At 40.3% G+C, this 22,264-nt stretch overlaps 1 protein-coding gene across 2 annotated transcripts in view; it reads right to left on the reverse strand.

Moving 5' to 3' along the window:
* Positions 1–22,264, reverse strand: part of agap3 (ArfGAP with GTPase domain, ankyrin repeat and PH domain 3) — a 346,315-nt gene that overhangs the window by 15,015 nt on the left and 309,036 nt on the right. For both annotated transcript variants that reach the window (XM_057856980.1, XM_057856979.1), the window contains exons 14-16: positions 20,217–20,371; positions 19,842–19,932; positions 19,471–19,693 (exon numbers count right to left, since the gene is read on the reverse strand). In XM_057856980.1, coding sequence (XP_057712963.1) covers positions 19,471–19,693; positions 19,842–19,932; positions 20,217–20,371 — 469 coding nt within the window. The remainder of the gene's footprint in view (positions 1–19,470; positions 19,694–19,841; positions 19,933–20,216; positions 20,372–22,264) is intronic.

Consider the following 22,264-nt stretch of genomic DNA (forward strand, 5'->3'; position numbering starts at 1 on the left):
CGATTTACGCTGAATAGCCGCCGAGAGACGGGAGGGAGGGGGAACGAGGGCGGGGGTCTTCCTTCAAGTCCACCCTGAAACGAGAGAATAGACTGCCGGAGAAGGTTCTATCCTCTATCGCCATCTATTGCTTTCCATCTTGACCGCCCCCACGCTCATTCTCTAGCCGCCAATACAAACCTACAGCAGATAAAAATCAATATCAATATGTGAACGACTGAGCATGCCCAGCGTGCCACTCACCCCGTGACCTGGTCGGGTCCTTCGTCTGATAAGGCAGTGTTGTTGTTTGAATGTATGGATGAGTGACAGAAGTTAACGCTTTGGAGTGACAAGACCCACCTGGGAGTTGACATTCTATGACTCCCGTCGCCTCTCACACTCTGGACATTTAGCTGACGCACTAATGGAACACACGCTCACGCTATCTTCCTTTACACAGAGGTAATAATGCTGCCTTCTGATTGACGTTGTGAAAGAGGTCTTCTTTTAACAATACGTTTATCATTGCTGCAAGGTGGACACCTAGGTAATAACTCTAACACACAACTCTCCCGTTTCACTTTAGATTCTTGGGCCCTCTGACTTAAGTCAGTTGGGTTGAAGACAAGGAAAATGCATCGTGAAAGCTATAACCCAGTAGCCAAATAAGGTGACGGTGAATACGTAAATACGGCGAAGCGCTGAGTCTTAGAAAGTCCAATTTATGACACGGTAATGCAATTCTAATAATCCTTCAAATCGTATTACTCTTAATTTTTTTGGTAGTTCTTTGTAGGCAACATCTCTTCTGTTTTCACGCAACCAGATATGTCACATCGCTTTGCAGGAGCAATAAACAAAACAGATAAGTAGCTCATACGAACAACACAATTCCAACAAAAAAAACATGAACCACTGAAAATGAAATAGAGGCTTCCAGTGAATACTGTTACTGGCGCAGTTGGTTTATATGTGCCATAGAGCTGTCCCGACTAGTCGACATAGTCGACGTCATCGATGACGTAAATCCGTCGACGAGCACACCATCCCGTCGACGGTTAATGAAGGGTTAAAAAAATATATGCGTGGAAAGTTAGAATGTCGGATGCTCCGTTTGCAAGCGGGGAAAGCGGCACAAAGCCAAAAAAAAGCGCACCAGAGTGTCCAAAACATTGCCTTATTTCAAAGAAACAAAGGAGAGTACACTCTTCTGTCCTGTCTCTTCAATGCCAAGCTTGGCTGCACGTCGGCCATGAATAAAAACCTCAAGCGCCTTCACGCAGTTTGTAATTATTTTTTTTTTCATTTTTTGTACACCAGAGGGTGCTGTCGCTTTACTAAATAATAATGTTTCATTGACAATGGGCCTATAAGTGCTATTACTATTGTTCTTAATGCTAATTGAAAGGTTTATTTCATGTTATGGTTTATTTTATGGTATAGAAAATTATATAAGGTTAAAAGGTCATAAATATATACAGTATATACAGTGATTGCACTCAAGGGAGAGATTGTCAATGATAAGGTAATAAATTAAGGTAAATGCAATTCATATAGGCAATTCATTCATATATAAATAAGGTTTAAAAGGAAAAAGGTGAAAAGTTTTTGTTAATTTCTAATTATGTTGCTTTATTTGTGTGCACCGTAGCTCTTACAGTGTGTTCACATCCAAGGATGGAATAAAAGTTGTAAACCATCAGTTTAAGAGACCATCTTTTCAATCGGGAGGCTACACTAGTTAATTCTATCAGCATTTGAACTCATTGTTTATTTGTGATTTATTATTGTTATTTACGTGTTTATTTGTACTTTAATAAATAATTTGTGTTCCAATATGTTTTTTGTGAATTGATAAGCGTCAACAAAAATTTCATTGCTAGATTAGTACAAAAAAAAAAAAAAAAAAATTATTATTAGATTAGTCGACTAATCGTAAAAATAGTCGGCTGACTAATCGGGAGAAAATTAGTCGTTTGGGACAGCCCTAATGTGCCAGCTATTTTCCAGAGAAGTCCATCTTGAGGATGCTAACAGATTTAGACCATTATGACTGATCTGTTAAGGCCCCAGGAATATCTTGTTGTATGAATTTCTTTCTATGAACCAGGACACCACTATATAGAAGATTAGGCTTTCTTCTTTCATCTAAGATCTAAGAAAAGGGTTATTTTCTACCTTATTATGTTTGTTAGTAATCAGGAGTAGAAAATACATTAGTTTCACATAAATAAATCATTTTGAACCTGGAAAATTGAGAGGCTTGTTAATCGTTTTATTTTAAGAACTACAATAATGTTTGTTTTAATATGCGTTGCATTAGTGACACCTCAAACATTGAAATAGTGTTTATTTTTTGTAAAACACAAATGAAGACACTAAAAAAACATCGTATCGTACTGTATGTGTCTCAACTTCAATGTTCCCTTTAAGTTTTCATGTGTCTGAGCAGACACACAAGCTCCCGGAGCACACTGACGACCAATGTGAGCAGCATCAGATATGTGCGTTGTGTGTATCACGCCTGTTGAAAACCTTGGATCATTGCAAGTTACATGGCTTCTTCAAAGAATGAAATGACAGCAGCAAATTTCATTAGTTTAGTTTTAATATATTTGATTTGGCCCACTTAAAATGAAAAAAGAAGATCTCATTTTTCATGAGATGTGTACTATGCTTAGACCAGTGGTTCTGAACCTGGGTTCAATCGAACCCTAAGGGTTCGGTGAGTCTGTCTCAGGGGGTTTGGTGGAGCTTCTGCCGCTGAGGTCAAGACACACCGACTCATCGTGTCTATACGCGATGGCATGCCCTGTTTGATCATCACTGGCTGCAGATGATCACGTGACATTGCTTGGCCAATCAGTGCTTTGAGGAATTTAGTGCACTCAGGAGTGATCCAAAGTGTGAATATCATCGAATTACGTTGTGCACTTACTTTCTTCATATTTTATTTCATTCTAACTATGTAGGGCGAAAAAAGAAAGTGGTGGAACGATTACGTACAATATGGATTCTCATGTATCATGGAACGGGATGGGAGTCAACGTCCTACCTGCATGATTTGCAATGCCAAGGTGAGCAACTCTAGTCTTGCACCGGCAAAATTAAAGGAACACTTCGAGAAACTGCATGGAAATGGAACACAACGCTTGCTGAATTCAAGGTGAAGAGAGTCAGATTCGATGATAAGGCCACTCTGCCTGCTCTTTGATTTGTTCCCATTAAAAAAAAAACAATCATCAGAGCATCATATGAAGTTGCGTACCTGATCGCAAAGCAGGGCAAGCCACACACCATTGGTGAAACACTTGCAAAACCTGCTGCGTTAAAGATGGCGAATGCGATACCGGAACACTATGTTAGTTTTGTTCTGCATGGTTCATTTTGTGCACCAGTAAAAAAAAACTATGTTTTGAATTTGACAAAAAAAAAATAAAAAATCATTTTTTAATTTATACTACAGTTGGGTTCGGAAAATGCGCAAATGAAACTCGTGGGGTTGTAGCTCCAACAAGGTTAAAAATCACTGGCTTAAACCTTAGGAAGAGTCCTGCTTTGACCTATGTAAGGTCCAGTTGTGGCATGGGTGAGTTAATAAATAAAACATTATGAACAACCACAATGGGAGTATGTCAAACACCCACATTCAAAATCTCACTCGGTTTCACTGTTTGTTCTTCTATTTGCACATACTCCAACAGTGATTTCATCATAAAAGAACTACATTTCTTCTTTTACTTTGGCTTAATGAGTGTAGTATCGCTGCCCGTTCATTTCGCCATGATAAGGGGTTAGCATTTGCGTCTCTTAAATCCGCTGCACTGTTGTTAGCTAGCTAACCTGCACAGTGCGTATTGACAGGGCACCTATGCGCAACACTGTCAATGCTATGATCTGTTGCGTAGCGTAAGTGAAGTGAACTGTATCGTATTAGACACCTGTTGCTCATTGATTTACGTTGCAAAATAGTTACAGAAAACAATATTGTTGGTCTAATTAACAAGATTATATCAGATTTAAAATTAGACATTAATGAATACTGTTGTGCTTGTAGAAGTTGGCAGCAGAAAGTTGCTTCAGTAAATCAGCACAGTAGCCAAGTTCACGTTTCACTCTTAATTTTTCTCCCCACCCACCGAGGTCATGCACCCAACAACTATATACAATCGCGGTGTACTAACCCACCAATGGGAGCATCACGTTGCCGTATCGAATGCACCAGTAGGAGTGTCGCATTGGCACATCACTGCGGCGCCAATAGTAATCCTAGTGATGCTACATTGCGTTTCTGTTGAGTTTTATTTTGTGCGATGCATTGATTTTCTTGTGAGCTAAGTATGTGCAAGTATAACAGATGTATCTCAAACTTGCAAATATTGTATGTTGCTATTCTATAATTACAAAAAATTTGGTTGATTTCATATTTTCTATTTAATTTCCGTCAATTCTTCTTCAAAGTTTGAACTTATTATTTTATATGTTGTATGTATTCCCTATGTCAGTTATTAACACGACACCTTCTCCTTTAAGTTGGGTGCACTTTATTAGTTCTCCCCTTTTCTTTGTGGATGTCGATGGGGAGATAAGTGCCATTTGGCTGTGGAGAGTTGTAATTTCCAGGCGTGGATTCACGTTCAAAATCTCACTGCATCTCATTTTTAAATCTATTTTGAATAGGAGCACATTGTTAATGTCGAGTTTAATGGGAAGATTGCGTCTTTTTGTGTATTTATCAGGTATGTCGCGGTCCTTTTCTGTGCGGATGTCGATGGGGAGGGGTACATTTTTAACGCCGTGTTTAATGGGACGATTGCATCTTTTAGTGTTTCATCAGAGATTAAAAGCCAATCACACCGCAGTCTTGACTCCCGTCGTCATTTTAAACCATTCATACAACGCAGAGTCGAAAACAACCGGTCACACTTGGTGCCGTGACCTGGATCGGCGGTGAAGGTTTCGGGGGGGGTGAGGGGGTGGGGGGGGTGTGTGTGTGAGTGTAACGGATAGACGCGGGTCCATAGTGTGCGGTGCGTGGAAACCTCCCTCCCGATGCCTTCATGTGTGTGCGCTGGCAGCTAAACCTGCTAGCCTGGGCTTTTAGCTTGGTGATAAGTGCATCTGCCTGCCATGTGGACGAGTCGTGCGGCGCGGGTACGAGTCCTGATCTGGAGGTTCATTGCAAACACCGGTTACGCAAGCAGTGTGCGATTGCGCACGAGTGCAGCTTAGTGGGACCATTGCTCAAAATCTTATCTTTGCACTTTTGAATCTGAATTCTTTCGGTTGTAATAATAGTCCTACGTAGCGTGTGCTGCCTGTAAGTAAGATTTACAGTGCTTCGCCATGTTCTTATTCTCTCTGTCGTCTGGTGAATCACGCTGACCTTATCCAAAGAGAGCAGTGACGTGCGGTGAGGTTCGTGGTTGGTGAGGCACTGACTCCTTAAGTGTCAGATTTACAAATATATAACCAAAAAGGATAGCTTATTCAATTAACTACTGGTTATTTCATATCTCATCAGCATTCTTCACAAAACACACACACACACGGTACATATTACAGATACGTAAAGGTAGAAAATAACGTGCATTTGCGCTACTCTCCATGTGTTGGAATTTCCATCGCAAGTCTTTAGTTCATACAACATAAATGAGTACAGAGTGGTGTACAAAACCACAGATTTCAATTTTGACCTTTTGTGAAATATTCAGTTGTTTTTAAAACTTGAATCTGATACTTAAATCAATTTAATACAGATTGCTCAACAAAAAGCATGAAAAGAAAAAGTATATTTTATTTAAGGCCAAAATTTAGTTTTAAAATATTAAGATTAAAATGAAAACTGTGGTCTTACCTTTATTTGTAGATGAAGTCCATGCGCCTGCCCTTCGCCACAAAAACCTCAGTTACTTTGTTGTAAAAGTCCTCCTTATTTTCCTTTAGTTTTAAAAGTCTCTCCGCCTCAATGGAGATGATCGCCAGGGAGGAAAGTTGTCCTGAATCGGTCCTATTCCGACTGTATCACATCACCGATTGCTTCAATTAGATCGTTCTGTATTCTATTTGACAAGCCAGAAAACACAGTGGATGTGTCCAAATGTCTAGCTAACCTCTCATCTTTCTCAGCAAAAGCGTATAAAAGTTCGACATAATTGCCACGATTAGTAGAGCTTGCCCTCTCATCGTTACCACGAAATGCTAACTCCTGCTTAGCTAAGAAGCAGGTTGCATTAATGAGGTCTTTCAAAATCTCGCGGTTCTCCTTTACCCTAGCATTGTGGGTGCTAACGTTGAGCCGCCGCTGTTCGTTCAAAGCCAAATCGATCCTTGAGCTTCCAAAAAATTTTAAAGCAGTCTGGCTTTGAATGTGAGTGTACGATCTCTCATGTTTGCTGAGACTTCGTGGTAAATTTTTCATGTCACAATATCCCGTGTTAGTCCAGACATTGGCACAAGTTGAGAACAAAAGGCATGGGAAGCAGTAAAGGCAGTTTTTCGAAGGACAGCCACACAGCCAGTCTTTTCGGGTGTACCACTCCGTTTGAAAAGAGCGAGTTATCTTAGACTGTCCCGTAGTTTGAAGCAAACCTTTTAGCTCCGGCGTTGGTCTTCCTCTGTTAATCAGGTCCACTTTTGACTGAAAGTCCAGTTTTGAGAATTTTTAAAGTTTGGATATATAATCCTCTTCCATTTTGGGAGTCCGATGTCGACGTAGTAAACAATACAAAACGGCTCGCCGCAGTGCACTTGATTCGCCTGGCGCCATTACCTGTTGGCTCACGTTCGCCCCCTTTCTGTGCGGCAGCGTACTATCTGCCGCAACCTGTGCCTTTTCACTGCGGTTTTATTTCCCATCAGCAAAACTAAATACGTCGCTAACAAACATTAAACTTTAAGGGTTAAAGACATTAGCCAGACTGTGGAAAATCAGGTCAAATAAACGTATCTGGAAACATTATAATGGCGACATGCAGATGTACGGCAACCAGCATGCTCCAATTCCATGTATCAACCCAGTTTGTTATGGATTGCGCAATCAGAGGTGAGGCTTTACTAGTTGCTGCCGCACCTCTCGTTTCATTTCGTTATTTGAACAGGAAATGGGCAAATTCAGCGATTTTGACTATAAAAAAATGTTTGAAATGAGTCATACATTAAGAGCAATGGACAAATATTAATATAAATTTGATGCTATAATTATTTTTTTGTCATGATGACAGGTGAGGCTCTGCCTCACCTGCCTCCCCTGACCGCACGTCACTGAAAGAGAGGTGGTCTAGTAACGATTCTAACACTGTGCTAAAACACTTGATGTGAAGTGACGAAGCGCAGATTGATGAACCACAAAAACGAAACAAAGCTACCTCATAAAGCCACCATCTTAAAACAGCGTTGATGAGCATATGGCTTATTTTTTCACGACTGAGGGGAAAATGCACAGGAGAATGCCGTTGTCCTCACTAAACCATAAGGAGCCCTTTTCTTAGGTGTGGATGTATTGTGCGTGCAACAATAGTACCCTAATGGCCGGCAATTGCGTGGTTTTATGGTGTTAGACCATCAATCCCTCGTCAGTTACTATGTGTGGAGGACAAGCCTTTTAGCAAATCAATTGGCCTTAGAGCAGGAAGGGGCCGAGCCGCCCTCCCCTCTTATTTCCGGTGAGAGTGAATGTCATTCTTTTACCGACAAATTAAGTTAAAAACGCGGTATGATTTACAACCCTTTGGATGGGGCGCAAAATGTAAATCAGCGGGCTCCAAAGTTTGAATGAGAGTCCGAATGTGTCGGGCCCAGTGAATGGGCAGAAGCTAAATGAGGCAGAAAGTTAACACTTAGATGTGAAACAAAAAGGCTGGTGAGACCCATTAGGAGGACGTCAAGATCTCACATAATGCAGCCCCGCGGACACTTTTACTAAATAAGCTGAGGGGAAATGCCAAAGGAAAGGAAGAGCTCGCTGCGGAAGTATAACTTTTGAGAAAAAATTTTTTTTAAAAAAATACACAAGAAGTGTGGCATGATGTGCAAGTACATGTTTCAATGACAGCTTTGTGTGAATGGAAAAAAGTGGCATTTTATTAATTGTTTTTATAATCCTGGATTTTTATGTTTAGGAAAAAATACTTGGAAGCTAGAATGTAGAATGAAGTGAAATGGTAATCCCGGCTTCAGTCTTTTGTTTGAAATACAAGAACAATTTAAACAGTGGTTGGGTTCAGACAGTCGGGAGGGGAAGAGGAGCACTTTGAAAAGGACACTTCCTCACTGCAGGAGGCTAAAAAATAAAATAAGCAGATTTAGCATGTCAAAGTGACAGGACAGCACAGGGTTGGAGTTAAAGAAAAGGACGGGAGGGGCTTCAAGGGACTGATTTTTTTTTTCCTGACTGGGGGGAGATATAGGAAATTGGACTTAGTGGTCACTTTTATACGTTGATTTCTCTGGGCTTGATCGCATACTTGTTTCGTATTTGGCTGTTGCTCAGGGGATGGAGGGGGGTACCGAGTTCCCAGTAAAAATACCAGTGTTGCATCCAGCTTAAGAACAAGCTGTGTTTACACCAGCCTTCCGAGTAATTTCAGTTTAACTCCACAAAAGTCCTGGGGTAAACATCAGAACACTAATACCTTCCTGGGACCCCAGTGGAAATGGGATTCCTGTGAAGAGACGGTGTCCCCTTTCGTTTAACCCGCTTAGATAAGGGCTGCCTTAACAGTAGAGAGACTTCTTTTATAATTTTATTAGAGCTCTCTGTTCAGCTATGGCTCCTGACCCTGACTTAATTAAGTGGCAAATGGCAGAATAATTCTCCTCAACGCAGGCCCACGGAGTCAAGAACACATGACCGGATTCAAATAAAGAGCGACAAACCAGGACAATTAGTCAAGCCTGAAAAGACAATTGAGGATATAAAGGAAAGGAAACTGAGATGCCGCATTGGGCCATCGGAAGAGGAGGACGTCCATCCTCCCAACAACAATCAAAGCTTTCCCTTGACTCCTCCTCTTCGAGCCCACGAGTCCAGATTGACTGCATGCGCTTCGAATAGACGCACTGAAGAGGAGAAACTGTCCGCTGTTGAGGAGGATCCAGCAGCCTGAACAGAGCTCACAGTCGGGTACCTCGTCAGGGCTCCATTCCCATGCAGGCCAGCCGAGGGGAGGGGAGAAAAGGGACGGTACAGAAGGACAAGAGAGAGACTTGGGGGCCGAGAGGGAAGCGACGGGAAGAAAAGAAAGGCAATGAAAGCTGGGCCCCAAACTATCAAAGGTTGCTAAGGGCCAGCAATCCAGTAAACACAGCAGCCAAAACTGCTAAATAAGGCCTGATGTATGCCTCCCCTTTTTCCACCAAGTGATACAGTTTGCTTCACTTAAGTTCCTTTTTAATCGTTTGAGAAGAGGGCACATCATTTCTGTTGGGGCACCAACCACTGTGGTAACATTTCCCTAATAAAGTCAGACACGGGCTTAAACAAAGACCAGAGGCAGATTAGAGCTTCAACGGTTGGTATGGCAGATACAATATTTATAGATTAGGATTACTTGGAGTTGTCCCTCCTCCTACTTTTTTTCAAAAAACCCTTTTTAAGAATGTAAAGAAGAAAATGTGTTTTACAAGTCGTTTTATAAATACCGTTTAAAAGTGCAGCAGTCGCCACTTTTCTGCTTAGTCCACTGTATCCATGTAAACAAAATTCAAAAACACAAAAGAAGTCCAGTTTTACTGGACAGTTGTCTTGTAAATGACGTTTAAAGGCGCACCATTTGCCCATCTTCCTGTTTCTCAAAATTCAAATAGTTGCTGTGCCTTTTCAAAGTCAAATAGACAGGCGGCTATCAAGATCCTTTGAGCAGACAGCTGAGATGACTATACTGTGACAATAATGAGCTTGTCACACGACGCGATGATGAAGTGTCTGTGTTTTTGTGCTAGCACAGCTTAAGATCTTTAAATGCTCACGCCGTTAACCCCGTTCAACCCTTGACTCACGTACAAAGCTGAGAGGGGACCGCGACACATGGCCCTCTCTTGTGCATCAACATGTCCACATCCACCTTTTGCTAAGACCCGCAGCGCCCTCTTTGTTACTGTTGCTAAGCTTTTAGAACTAACAGCACTTTCCACATATTTTGGAAAGAGAACAATTTATACAGAAGGCACATCCAGTATGCATTTGAAGCTAACTTTCACTATATAAAATCACATTAGGAAAAACACAAAATGCCAATATTTTCACAACTGCTCGCTCTTTCGTTTTTCCTTTCCAGACGTGTGTGCACTCATGACTCACAACAAGACGTTCTAAGGTTAAATTCCAAGCACAGGGACTGATGCCAAATTCAGATTTTTTGTTATTCTCGAATTTTTTTGTGTAGCTGTACACGTTGCAAAAATGTTTAGGTGAACGAAATGGGCCAATGATGCAGTGTTGATTTTGGCAGCCCTTTTAATTTTCATCTTAGTATTTTGGATAAAAATACTTATTAGTCTTAGTCATATTTTAGGAATTTAAAAATGCGTTCGTCTTCGTCTTTGCATAGGGACGGTAGGGACACAACACTACTAAAACTTTTCAGGGTGCTCAAATTGTCCCCACCAACTTTTAAGCAACTTCATTTGCGTTATATAGTGGCTTCAGTTATATAGGTCTTTTAGATTGTCTTTCCATGTTTTAATTGTTGTAACTGACCCTACCATTGTTAGGTGAATTATTTTCATTATGTTCAGAGACTTACATGTACTTCTTTTCACTTGCTAAATGTGCCGGTCCATTTTTTTCCTCCTAAACACACATTTGATTGGCTGATGACTTGGACCCCCCCCCCCCCCCACACACACACACACACAAACAGACATTAGATAATAGGGATAATACACATTTTTTTTCCAGCCAGCAGCAGCCACTGAAAGATATGTAAAAAGACATAAATGTTGCAGAAAAGGGGAACACACCATTACATTTTGCTACTAAAAATCCGACCTGCATCAGTTAGCATGACATTAAACTGTGTGAATTTGCAAACCCGCGGAACTCAAGTAGGTAACTGCTTAGAGAGAAGTGTCCTCCTGTTTGTATTTTCTACTGTTAACGTTAATTAAACTGTGAGAAATGACGTGAACCGAGTTTTACCCACTTCTTCCCTTTTTTACTTTTTATTTTCTTTATGTGATCTTAAAGCAGCCAACTGGAGCTTTCATTTTTCTGTTGAGTTTGGCTGTGCTTGTGGACAAAATCATTAGCATTTTTTACCTGAAGGACGGCTCCATTTTTATTTATTTATTTTTTGATATTCCCTGACAAAGAAGTTTTTTCAGTTATATTTAATTTCTTTATTTAGACAATGTGGAGTGGTCTTTAGACAAATGTTTATTTTATTTTATTTTTTTGCAATCCTGGATAATTAAGAGATGATTAACAAGCTTGTATTTATTGTATTTATTGTGTATGTTAATATAATTTATGTTCAAATAATGCAATTTAAATTTGCTCATAAAATCTGGACATTTTTCCTGGAAGTTTTCAAAATATTTCGTCATTTTTTAAAACAAGGGTTTGAATTGAACTGTGCAGGCTGAACCAATACACATATACAGTAAGTAGTATAAGTCAATACAGATTTATTTTGTGTTGATCATTAAGAATGTCCCGTCCCCAGCAAAAAGTGTACATGCAGGTTATGCCATATCGTCCCTACTAATGTTGAGACTAAACCTACACCCATGAGTTTTAGTCAACGAAAACTCAAATTTCGTTTAAAAATGTAGTTTTATTCGACAATTACTCAAAATATTTTCGTCTGTAAATTTGAAAAGTTTTAGTCGGTGAATAAATAAATACATTAATAAAAGGTTTCCAACAATTTCGAATGAACATTGACAGATAAGCACATAATTGTAGAGTCTACAAGGACATCATCATCTTCGTGGTGATAATACACACAATTAATTAAACTCACCTGGACGCCACGAACTGTATGTAAAAAATTTCCAAGAGTTTTAGAAGACACTCATCACGCTAAATGCTAATGCAAAAGCTATGTGAATGAGAATGCTATGCTAATGCTACAAGTTGCATTTAGAGTGTGATGATCACTCAGGACAGACCATTAAAGGCTAAGGCAACATGGAATTTCTAGCAAATATAAGAAAACAAAACTTACCAAGCAGCTCCTGACTAATGTTTTTCACAAAAGGAGCCTGGAATAAACACATGCTTACTCACCAGCTGGTGAGTAAGCATGTGTGTGGGGTGGAACATTCACATGAGTGACACGACCAAACGCTGCTACGATGTGTGCTAACGACACATATGATAAGAAAATGTCACACATTGTGAACTTATGGCACAAACTACGGCTAATTTTAATTTCGTCTCGTCATGCGAAAACTGGCATCCGTCTCGTTATGTTTTAGTCTCCCAAGACATGTTTTTAGCTCGTCGTCGTCAAGTCATCATCATGAAAAAAATGTTCGTTGACGAAATATTTTAATTATCGTCATCGTTGACGAAAACAATACTGCCATGACAGCATTCGTACAGTGCAGTGTTGTTTTGGGCAGCCCTTTTAATTTTTGTCTTGGTTGAGAAAATACTTATTAGTCTTAGTCATATTTTAGTCATTTAAAAATGTATTCGTCTTCGTCTATTTTTGGTTGACGAAATCAACAAATTCCATCAAGTTTTAATAAACGGTTACTCAAAATGTTTTTGTCCGTAAAATTAAAAAGTTTTAGTCCCAAAAAAATAAAGGTTTCCAACAATTTCGAATGAACATAGAAGAGGACATATTGTAGTGACTACAAGGACAATGCCAACTTTGTGATGATAATGCACAGTCAGCAGGAAAAGCAGTACATTATTTTTAATTAAACCTATCTAGAAGCCATGAACTGTATCTAAATAAAAGTTGTTGGAGCGTTTGAGAGGATTCTCGCCACGTTACAGTTGATGCTAATGCTAATGCGAATGCAATGCTAACGTGATGAGGTACATTTAGTGTTTGATGATCACTCACCACCAACCTTTCAAGGCCAAAGCAACATTGCATTCTCTCTTGCTAAGATAAGAAAACCAATCTTACCATGTGTTTCCAAACAAGCAAGATGGAGCAAAGTCTAGCTTGAAATACATCCTTAACTCTGGTGATCAGAGTGTTGGAGAGGTACTGCACATATCAAATAAGTGACACCACCCAAACACTTCTAAGATGCAAGCTGACGAGCTCCACGTACAATATGAAAATGTCACGCATTGTGAATATATGACAGAAACTATGCCGCATTTTCGTCACGTCAGACAAAAACTGGCATTTGTCTCATTGTGTTTTTAGTCTCTTAAGTCTCGTTTTTAGCTCGTCATTGTCACGTCATCGTCAGGAAAAAATTGCTCGGCGAAAAAATATTTGTTATTGTCATATTGACAAAAACAACACTGGTACAGTGACGCATCGTGATGGCTTCCGTTGTTTACCGAGTTAAATATGGTCTGGGTATGGTATGGTTTGTGAGGGCTTTGCTATCAAACTTTTAAGGATTTTATTCAACCAGAGCGAACATTTTTCTTAACCTGATGGCTTCATGTGTGGTAGCAAGAAGGAAAAGTTTTTTTCCCTTGTCTTCATCCTCCATTGTTAGTTCGGGTCGGTTATTTGTTTTGTCGAATATTGGTGGTCTTTTTTACTTGCTAATGACATATACACTATGTCAGATATGTACGGATGTACACTCGTTGAATTATGTCCAAATAAGAATGAGCCCAGGTTGGTTTTGAAAATATAAAAAAATGTAATTGGAATTTTTACACTGCATGAAAAAAATATGGATAGGTGTCAAACATGGGTAAAGAAATCAGTCAGCCACGCTAGTTATGTGATCAGTATTCTATTAAGGGAGGTTGACGCCTGCCAAATACCTAAGTATCTCATTGGGCGCATGTTTAAACAATGTCACCCCCAGAAATTATCATTATCACTAGAGATACGCTAATTTATGGTGTGCTGTGTTGACATTTCAAGTACATCACACACCATCCAAATGAATTGGACATCTTTCGCATCAGTGGCAGCCCAAATATACGGACCAGTAAGAACATATTTGAGGTTAAACATAGGGTTACTGTGCTAGTCTAACCATGTAGGAAATTAGTGTGTGGTTCTCCCACACAGTCCTAATTACTGACCTGTGGCTCTGAGAGAGAGCGGGAAAGACACACTCATTCAGTTTTCTTAATTAATTACACTTTCTCCATGAGAGCTAGAGGCCATTCTAAAGCTCTTCTGGGAGCTCCAGTACTTTGTAACCTGCGAGTTATTCTGTTAAGGGACTAATGTGCACAAGCGGTGCCAGAGGAGAAGGGGTTAAATTGCTGTTGCGAAGGGGGAGCACAAGTTTGGAGAGGTTAGCGATGTGATTCATTTTTATTACTGCACAGGCCCTGCAGGCGGCAGGACTGGCAAATTATTTCTGAAACAAAGTGGAGGGTTCTCATCAGAGCTATTACCTGGCCGTGGCCGAGGGCGGCGCGCGGCCCACAGAGGGTGACGGCGAGGGGCCTGCGCCGGTGAGGGATAGCCGTCCGTGTTGGCCCGCGCTCCGGGACATCTTCCCCACAAATGAGAACTGCTGTCTCTCTTCCTGTGTGTGTGCTGTTTTCTATCGCAAACTCGCCAAGCAATTAGAGGCGACGTGCAAAACACAACGACTGTCAGATGCTAATGAAAAGAACAACTCCCTTCCAATATTTTCTGAATGCAGTCACTGCACCAGACCACCACATAATATTTTTGTATTCAAAGAATCATTTAAGGTTATCAATCAGCAGTCGGGTAGCATTCCTGACACTTCATTTAACTCCTTGGCTGCCATTGGGAACTATATTCGTTCAATCCATTTGAACTTGTGCGGTGGGCAAAAATGTATGATCACTACAGGTTGCACTCATTAGCACATGTAAATAAATTAAATAATAAATAAATAAATAAATAAATAAATAAATAAAAAGAAGTAAGCATTAATATAACAGTCCTGTATTTTTATTTATTCGTTAGAAAGTTAGAAATCAAAATGGTTAAAACATTCAAAAGTACAATCGTATCTATACATACGAATTTAATTTGTTCCAGGACAAGTTTTGTAAGTCGACATGGTCGGATGTCGAGCAGGATTTTCCCATATGAATACATTATAATTCGACTAATTCGTTCCACAGCCCATAAACCTACGCTAAATCCTTCATAAACACTGCAGGTACAATTAAAAATAGTTATGACACATATAACAACTACACATAGTAAAGCAAATAAATTATGAATACATGGCGTTGTGTTTTGCATGCTGTTCCTGAACGCACCATAATTTACTGGGGTAGTATTTGTACCAAAGAGTTGGCAGTCTACCTAAAAAAAGTCCACCTTTACCCCATGAGTAACCACCCACCCACCGCCTGTTTGAGCTCAATATTGTCACCTGTGCATCCCAAAGTCAGTCATAATCCAACTGCTACAATGGGCAAGAACGGAGGGCTTCCGAAAGACACCAGAGAAAAAAATGCTGAGCTCCACAAAGCTGGGAAAGGCTATGGGGCAATAATCAACAGTTGCAGCAATTGTTAGAAAATGGAAAAGGCTAAACATGACTGATAATCTACCCCGGACTGGGGATCCATGTAAAATTTCTTCTCGTGGGGCTCATGATGAGAAAAGCGAGGGCTTAGCCTAGAGCTACACGGCAGGAACTGGTCAATGACCTCAAGAGAGCTGGCTGCGTAAAAAGCATATCAAGGTTCAGGAGATGCCTAGCCAGTCTCCAGACCTCAATCCAATAGAAAATCTTTGGCTGGAGCTGAAACTTCGTGTTTCTCAACAACAGCCCAGAAAACTGACAGAGCTAGAGAAGATCTGTGTGGACGAATGGGCCAAAATCCCTGTTTCCATATGTGAAAACCTGGTGAAGAACTACAGAAAGCGTCTGACCTCTGTAATTGTAAACAAAGGCTTCTGCACGAAATATTAGCACGGATTTTCTCAGGGGTACATATACTTATGAACCCCCGGAAATTACAAATAAATTACTGAAAAATCATACAATGTGAGTTCCGTCTCTAAAAGTGGAAATACATCCATGATTGAAATTTGTTGTATACAGTGTGCAGATGTAGTTTAGTGAGTTTGGTTGGTTACAGCGAGCATGTTAATGGAAATAAACAGGCATCCCATTACGATAGCGGCAATCAGTCTGATGTACAGCAGTAATTTCTTTCTGGCTATGACTGGCTTTCTTTCAACTGAAGTCATCTTGTGGATGAACGCATTTATGTTAAATCGTCAAAATATAAAAAGAAGAAGAAGGAGAGTAGCAGGGGGTAAAACTAGTGTTGCAGGAGACATTCAATCAGACAGGCGGTTGATACTGGAGTAGTTACTGAGTCGTTTAGATGAGGTGTCACTAATGTTTAGTGGGAGCAGGCCGCCACAAAACTGCCGTACGTCACCGGCGGGACACAATTAAAAATCATCAAAATGACGAAAAGAAGAACAAGTCAGGTGAGAATTTATGGTGTGGAAAAAGAGAAAGAATCCCATTAAGTTACTGATAATTCATCATTCGTGATAAAGCAACATGAGATGAGACAGGAGTGCTTCTCGCTAACCATGTGATATTTTACAACTGCTCTGAAGATTACTTATGCTGCAAATGAGATTTATTGTTTGACAGTGGAAAATAATGGAGATGCCGCTCCGGGATAAGATCGTTTTTTTTCTCTCTCTTTTTAAAGACAATGAAGGACCTGCCTTCCCCAGGCGACACGCGGGACGAGTGACAGCGGTAGCGAGAGGAATCAACATCAATAATCTTTCATCGGGACGAATGGGGCGAGCAATTTGGAGCAGAAAGCATTCAATAAATAACTGTAGGCCATCATTCAGTAGAGAAGTGGCAACAGGGAAAAGGCAGCCCAGTGTCTTTGCCTTCGAAAAAACACTAAACAACAAAAACAGTGTCTCCTAACTGGAAGAGCTAGCAGTGAACCATTATGTTTCAGTGCCAAGCCACTCCCAGTTCAAATGGACTGGATGTCTACCACAGTCAATGATTTAAAAGTAAGCCGAAGAAAGTGCGGCGTACACTTTTCTCACTAAGTCCAAAGTGCCAGCAGGGAAAATTTTTAAGACAACGGCAGATGTGACAGACAGAGCGATGACCCTGGCCATAGTGATGGATATGTGACGGGGGCTTCTCGGGGCCCGAGGGTCCAGCTCTCGGGGTTAGGCTTTAACCATAATGGTGTGCTTAATTACCTGCACAGCCACACAGCGGGCCATTAGTCAGTCCGGGATGCCAGGGCTTACCTGTCACCATGAGATAAACAATCCTCACAGAGGAGCAGGCAGGGATATGTTATATGGTGGGCCGGCATTTTTTTGTTTTGTTTTTGGCATCACAAGATCTTTTCCCCCCGATTAACACTTACATGTCAAGTGAGGAACTTAATGGATTTGGAGCTAGTCAACACATTTAGCAGGGAACTGCTAAATGATGTAACAGTCAGCTTGAATTATGGTTGGTTAGAAAATGAAGAGAAAATAAGGCGATAATGGCATAAAATGAGCAATACGTTTTTTTTCTGTTATTTTGAAAGACAGAAAACGTAAAAGCGTTTTACGTGTGGCTCCCTGCTTGAAATTTCGATTTTTATAGATTTTATAGATTTTGGGTGAAAATACTCAAATATTAAAAAGGTCTGAATTAAAAAGGAATTAAAAATTATTATTAACTCAATGGCTGTCATTGATGGTGATGGACGTCTAATCTTTTTGAACTGGGAGGGCGAGCAGCAAATGAATGAATGTGCTGAACATTCAAATATTAAAAAGGTCTGAATTAAAAAGGATAAAATTATTATTAACTCAATGGCTGTCATCGATGGTGATGGACGTCTAATCTTTTTGAACTGGGAGGGCGAGCAGCAAATGAATGAATGTGCTGATCATTCGTTCATTTGCTGCCAGCCCTCCCAGTTTAAATGGATTGGATGTCTAGAAGTGACAAACTACAATCATTTCCCCGCTATAAAGCAAACCTGACTATAAGCTGCACAGCCCAAATTTAACAACATTTATGTAAAATCTTGATACACTGCATCTGACTACGAGCCGCATGGAGATATTTACAAAGAGATAAAAATTATAGTACAGTGTTACCTCTACATATGAAGTTACCGTATTGGCCCGAATATAAGACGGCCCTGATTATAAGACGACCCCCTCTTTTTCAAGACTCAAGTTTGAAAAAAGACTTTTTGAACACCAAATTATTTTTTATACAGAAAAAAAATTACATTACATCTGAAACAAATGATTGTAACAATATATTTGAAAGAAAGAGCATGTTATTCTGCCTCATTAAAATCTTAATATCTGAACATTTAAGTATGTAAACTAAAGTGCAATCACATTCGTAAATGAATGGCTTCTGGTTTTTGAAATGTAAATAAACCAAGAATACATGGTTCAACTTAAATGGTTTTTCTTTTGGTATTTATGTATGATTTACATTTTATTAGGATTCTGCGACGTGATAGGCTGATAAGAAATTTGCATTAACCAGCAATAAAAATGTGTGCCCTCTAAAGTGGAAGGTGAGTGTATAAAAATAAATTTAAATTTTCCTGTAAAATTTGGTAGGTGCGGCTTATAGTCCGAAAATTACGGTGGAACTGTAGTTTCCGCACTATAAGGTGCATCGGCACATACAGCGCACCTTCAATGACTGGCCTATTTTAAAACTGTTTTCATATATAGGGTGCACCACATTATAAGGCGCAGTAGTAGTAACAGTTGGGGTTGCATTTTGCATCCATAATAGATGAAGCTGCCTTAAATGGAATGTCATCCCATAATTAACTAATATTGATCCATATATAAGGTGCATCGGATTTTAAGGCACATTACCGGCTCTTGAGAAAATTGAAGGCTTTTAGGTGTGTCTTATAGTGCGGAAAATACGGTACTTCAAAATTAATATAGGGATTTTTAATAAAAGAAAAAAACTATCATTACAAACTAAATATTCATAAGATACAAAAATGTACTTAAAAATCAGGAAAACAGATTAGAGCCCGGGGTGGGCAAACGATTCGACAAAGGGCCACAGTGGGTGCCGGTTTTTGTTCATACCCATCGTAAGGACAGCCTTTCAGCAATCTGGTTTCTTACAAGTGCAATCAGTCAGGTGCTTCTTGTTTCCACTGAAACCTCATTGGTTAAACTGTCTGTGCTGAATCAGTTGGAACAAAGACCAGGACCCACTGCGGCCCTCGAGGACCGGTTTGCCGGTCATGAATGTCATGAATGAATTGATCAAAATTGAAGTAGCCCATACTTACATACTGTTAATTATAACCCCAAAATGTCATGTTTCAAATACAACTCTTGGTTTTATACTGCCACAAACATGACGTCAACTTTTACTACGTCTTACCTGCTGCTGTCGCTGGCCGGCCTGCTGTAGCCCTCCAGGGAACCCTCCCAGATGCTGTTGGCCATGGAGTTACCGATGGCCGTCATCACCATGCTGAGCTCCACGGGCCAGTCATCTAGGTCCAAGGAGCGTACACGAGACAGGTGGGTGCCCAGGTTTCTGTGGATGCCTGAGCACTCGATGCACATCAGGGCCCCCAGATTCAGACTAGCCCAGTCAGGATCTGCATGGAAGACCGGGCCGGAATGTGATTTTGAAATGTTAACGCGCTGCTCTTTGTAATAGACATCCCCCAACAGAATAAGTGGCACTGAAACGACCTATTATTGTCAATGTATAGCTGAGCTTTGGTGTTAAACAAATTTACTCACTTGCTGCATCACAGTCAACGCAGAAGCTGTTGCCTCTAACGTTGCGTATGGACTGGATGGCCATGGCGTCACTCTGGCTGCCTAATCGAGACTGCGTTGTAAGAGGGAACCAGATTGAGTCGTGGTGAACTAATCAGGACAACACTTCTAAATGAAGCAGAATTGTGCAGAAAAGGAATGGAAAGCAGGAAGAAGTCACAGATGAAAAAAAAAATGAAGGTGGAGGAGTGCTGACATGAGCCAGCTTCTGTCTGCGATACCTGTCACTTGTAATAAAGACAAGACTGTTGCGCACCTGTCTGTTAGCCTCCCATGTGTGACAGTGTAAGGAAGAGGATGAACAAGAAAAGGAGAAGGAAAATGGACCTTGAGTACCTTATTCTTGATGCTCTCACACGACTGCAGGCTGGCGAAGATTTGACTCTCAATAGCCGTCACCCAGAGCTCGCGCTCCTCATACGTGGACGCCTCAAAGTTCCACGTTTGACCGGTTAGAGACACGATGATGAACTCAAACGAATCCTCTTGTTCTAAATTTGTAAAGAAATAAAAGACCAAAAATAGTTGCTTTAGAGCAGTGCTTCTCAATTATTTTCTGTTACGCCCCCCCCAAGCAAGACGTAAATGTTTCGCGCCCCCCCCAACTCTCCGTCGCCACTGTAAATAGTATTATTCGTCTATAAAATTACTATTATAAATACGCATCTGCCTAACATTGTGTCCTTTTTTTCTAATAAAGAAAAAAAGTAACAGATCAACTTATAATAAAGTATAACTTTATTAACATTGTTTTGTTTGTAACAGAGAAGACTTGACGTGCATCAATTTGCCTGAATTAAAAAAAAATAGTCACAAACTGTAAAAATTTGCTCAAGGTATTTTTGACCATTTGATACAGAAAAATAAAATGTAATAAAATCCGTAAATAATAACAAATTCAAATTGATTAGAAACATTTACTCATGAGGACAATATGCCAAAAAATTTGACCGAAAAAACAAAAATGAATAAAGGAAAAAAAGAGTGTCCTTGGACAGAAGGACAGTTTTTATTTTTGCTGCTCACACTCAGTATTACCTCCTTTGCAATGGTGTGGAGTCATTTTCCAATGAGCATGCTAACAATGCTCACTGGTTTACTGATATAACACTGACAAAGCAGGACTATTGTTGGCAATATTCGGCACGTTTTCGCTGAAAAACAATCAAGCGGCTTATCAATGAGATTGGGTTTCGAATGTCTTTAAGTGGCGTCTTAATTGATTTGGCTTCTGGCATTCCGCTATAATTATTTTCAGACACAGTAAACAGTAGTCTTTCCTCATCACCCCACTGTATTAAAAGTCAAAGCTAAAAGGCAAACGGCACGAAAAAAGCGCATTCTCGGCGGCCGAGGTAGAACCGTAGGTGAGGGCGGTCGTCGTGACGATCCCAAGCCGAAAATGGCACTTCTCGGGCGGCGACGTGAGAACCGGACAAGACAGTGGGTCGCTGCGTGAGTGAGTCCCGTCGGAAAACGGCTTTCGAAAACGGCAGCGGCGCACTGCTCTTCATATCTGTTTTCTGTGTGCTGAGTGCTCTTCCTTAGTTCAAAAATACTGCACGCACTCTGAAAATGAGAGCGCCACTGCCACCCACTGAGTGGATGTGCAAGTACACTTTATTCCAGTCCGGCAAAAAAAAAAAAAAAAAAAAAAAGAAAAAAGCATGTTCCCCGAGGACACATGCGCCCCCCCTGGCATCGCTCTGCGCCCCCCCAGGGGGGCGCGCCCCACTATTTGAGAAGTACTGCTTTAGAGGAATCTCACAATATGAATATGAGCCTCCAGACCCTGGAAAGAATGCTGAAGAAGAACAAATTGTGGAGGAGACGAAATAATTTATTATTATAATTAACCTATTTTTCGGACTATAAGTCGCACCTGAGTATAAGTCGTACCATCCAAAAAATGTGCAATGAAGAGGGAAAAAAAACATGAGTCGCACCGGAGTCGCATTTTTGGGGGTAATTTACTTGATAAAATCCAACACATAGAACAAATACAGTATGTCATCTTAAAAAGCAATTTAAAATAAAAGAGAGAGCAACATGCTGAATAAGTGTACAGTATGACAGTGTTATATGATGCGTGAACAACAAAATGCGAAGGATGCCGGTATGTTAAGATAGCTATTAAGAGTTATTCAAATAACTATAGCATAAAGAACGTGCTAACAAGTTTACCAAACCATCAGTGTCACTCTAGAACACCAAAATACAATTTGAAATGATATAATTCATTCATTCATTCATTCATTCATTTTCCATAATGTGTTAATAATTTTACACATAAGTCGCTCCAGAGTCTAAGTCGAACCCCCAGCCGAACTAAGAAAAAAACTGCGACTTATAGTCCGAAAAATACGGTGTGATCATGTTGCTGC

This window comes from Corythoichthys intestinalis, chromosome 14, assembly GCF_030265065.1.
Source record: "Corythoichthys intestinalis isolate RoL2023-P3 chromosome 14, ASM3026506v1, whole genome shotgun sequence".
Classification (NCBI taxonomy): Eukaryota; Metazoa; Chordata; class Actinopteri; order Syngnathiformes; family Syngnathidae; genus Corythoichthys; species Corythoichthys intestinalis.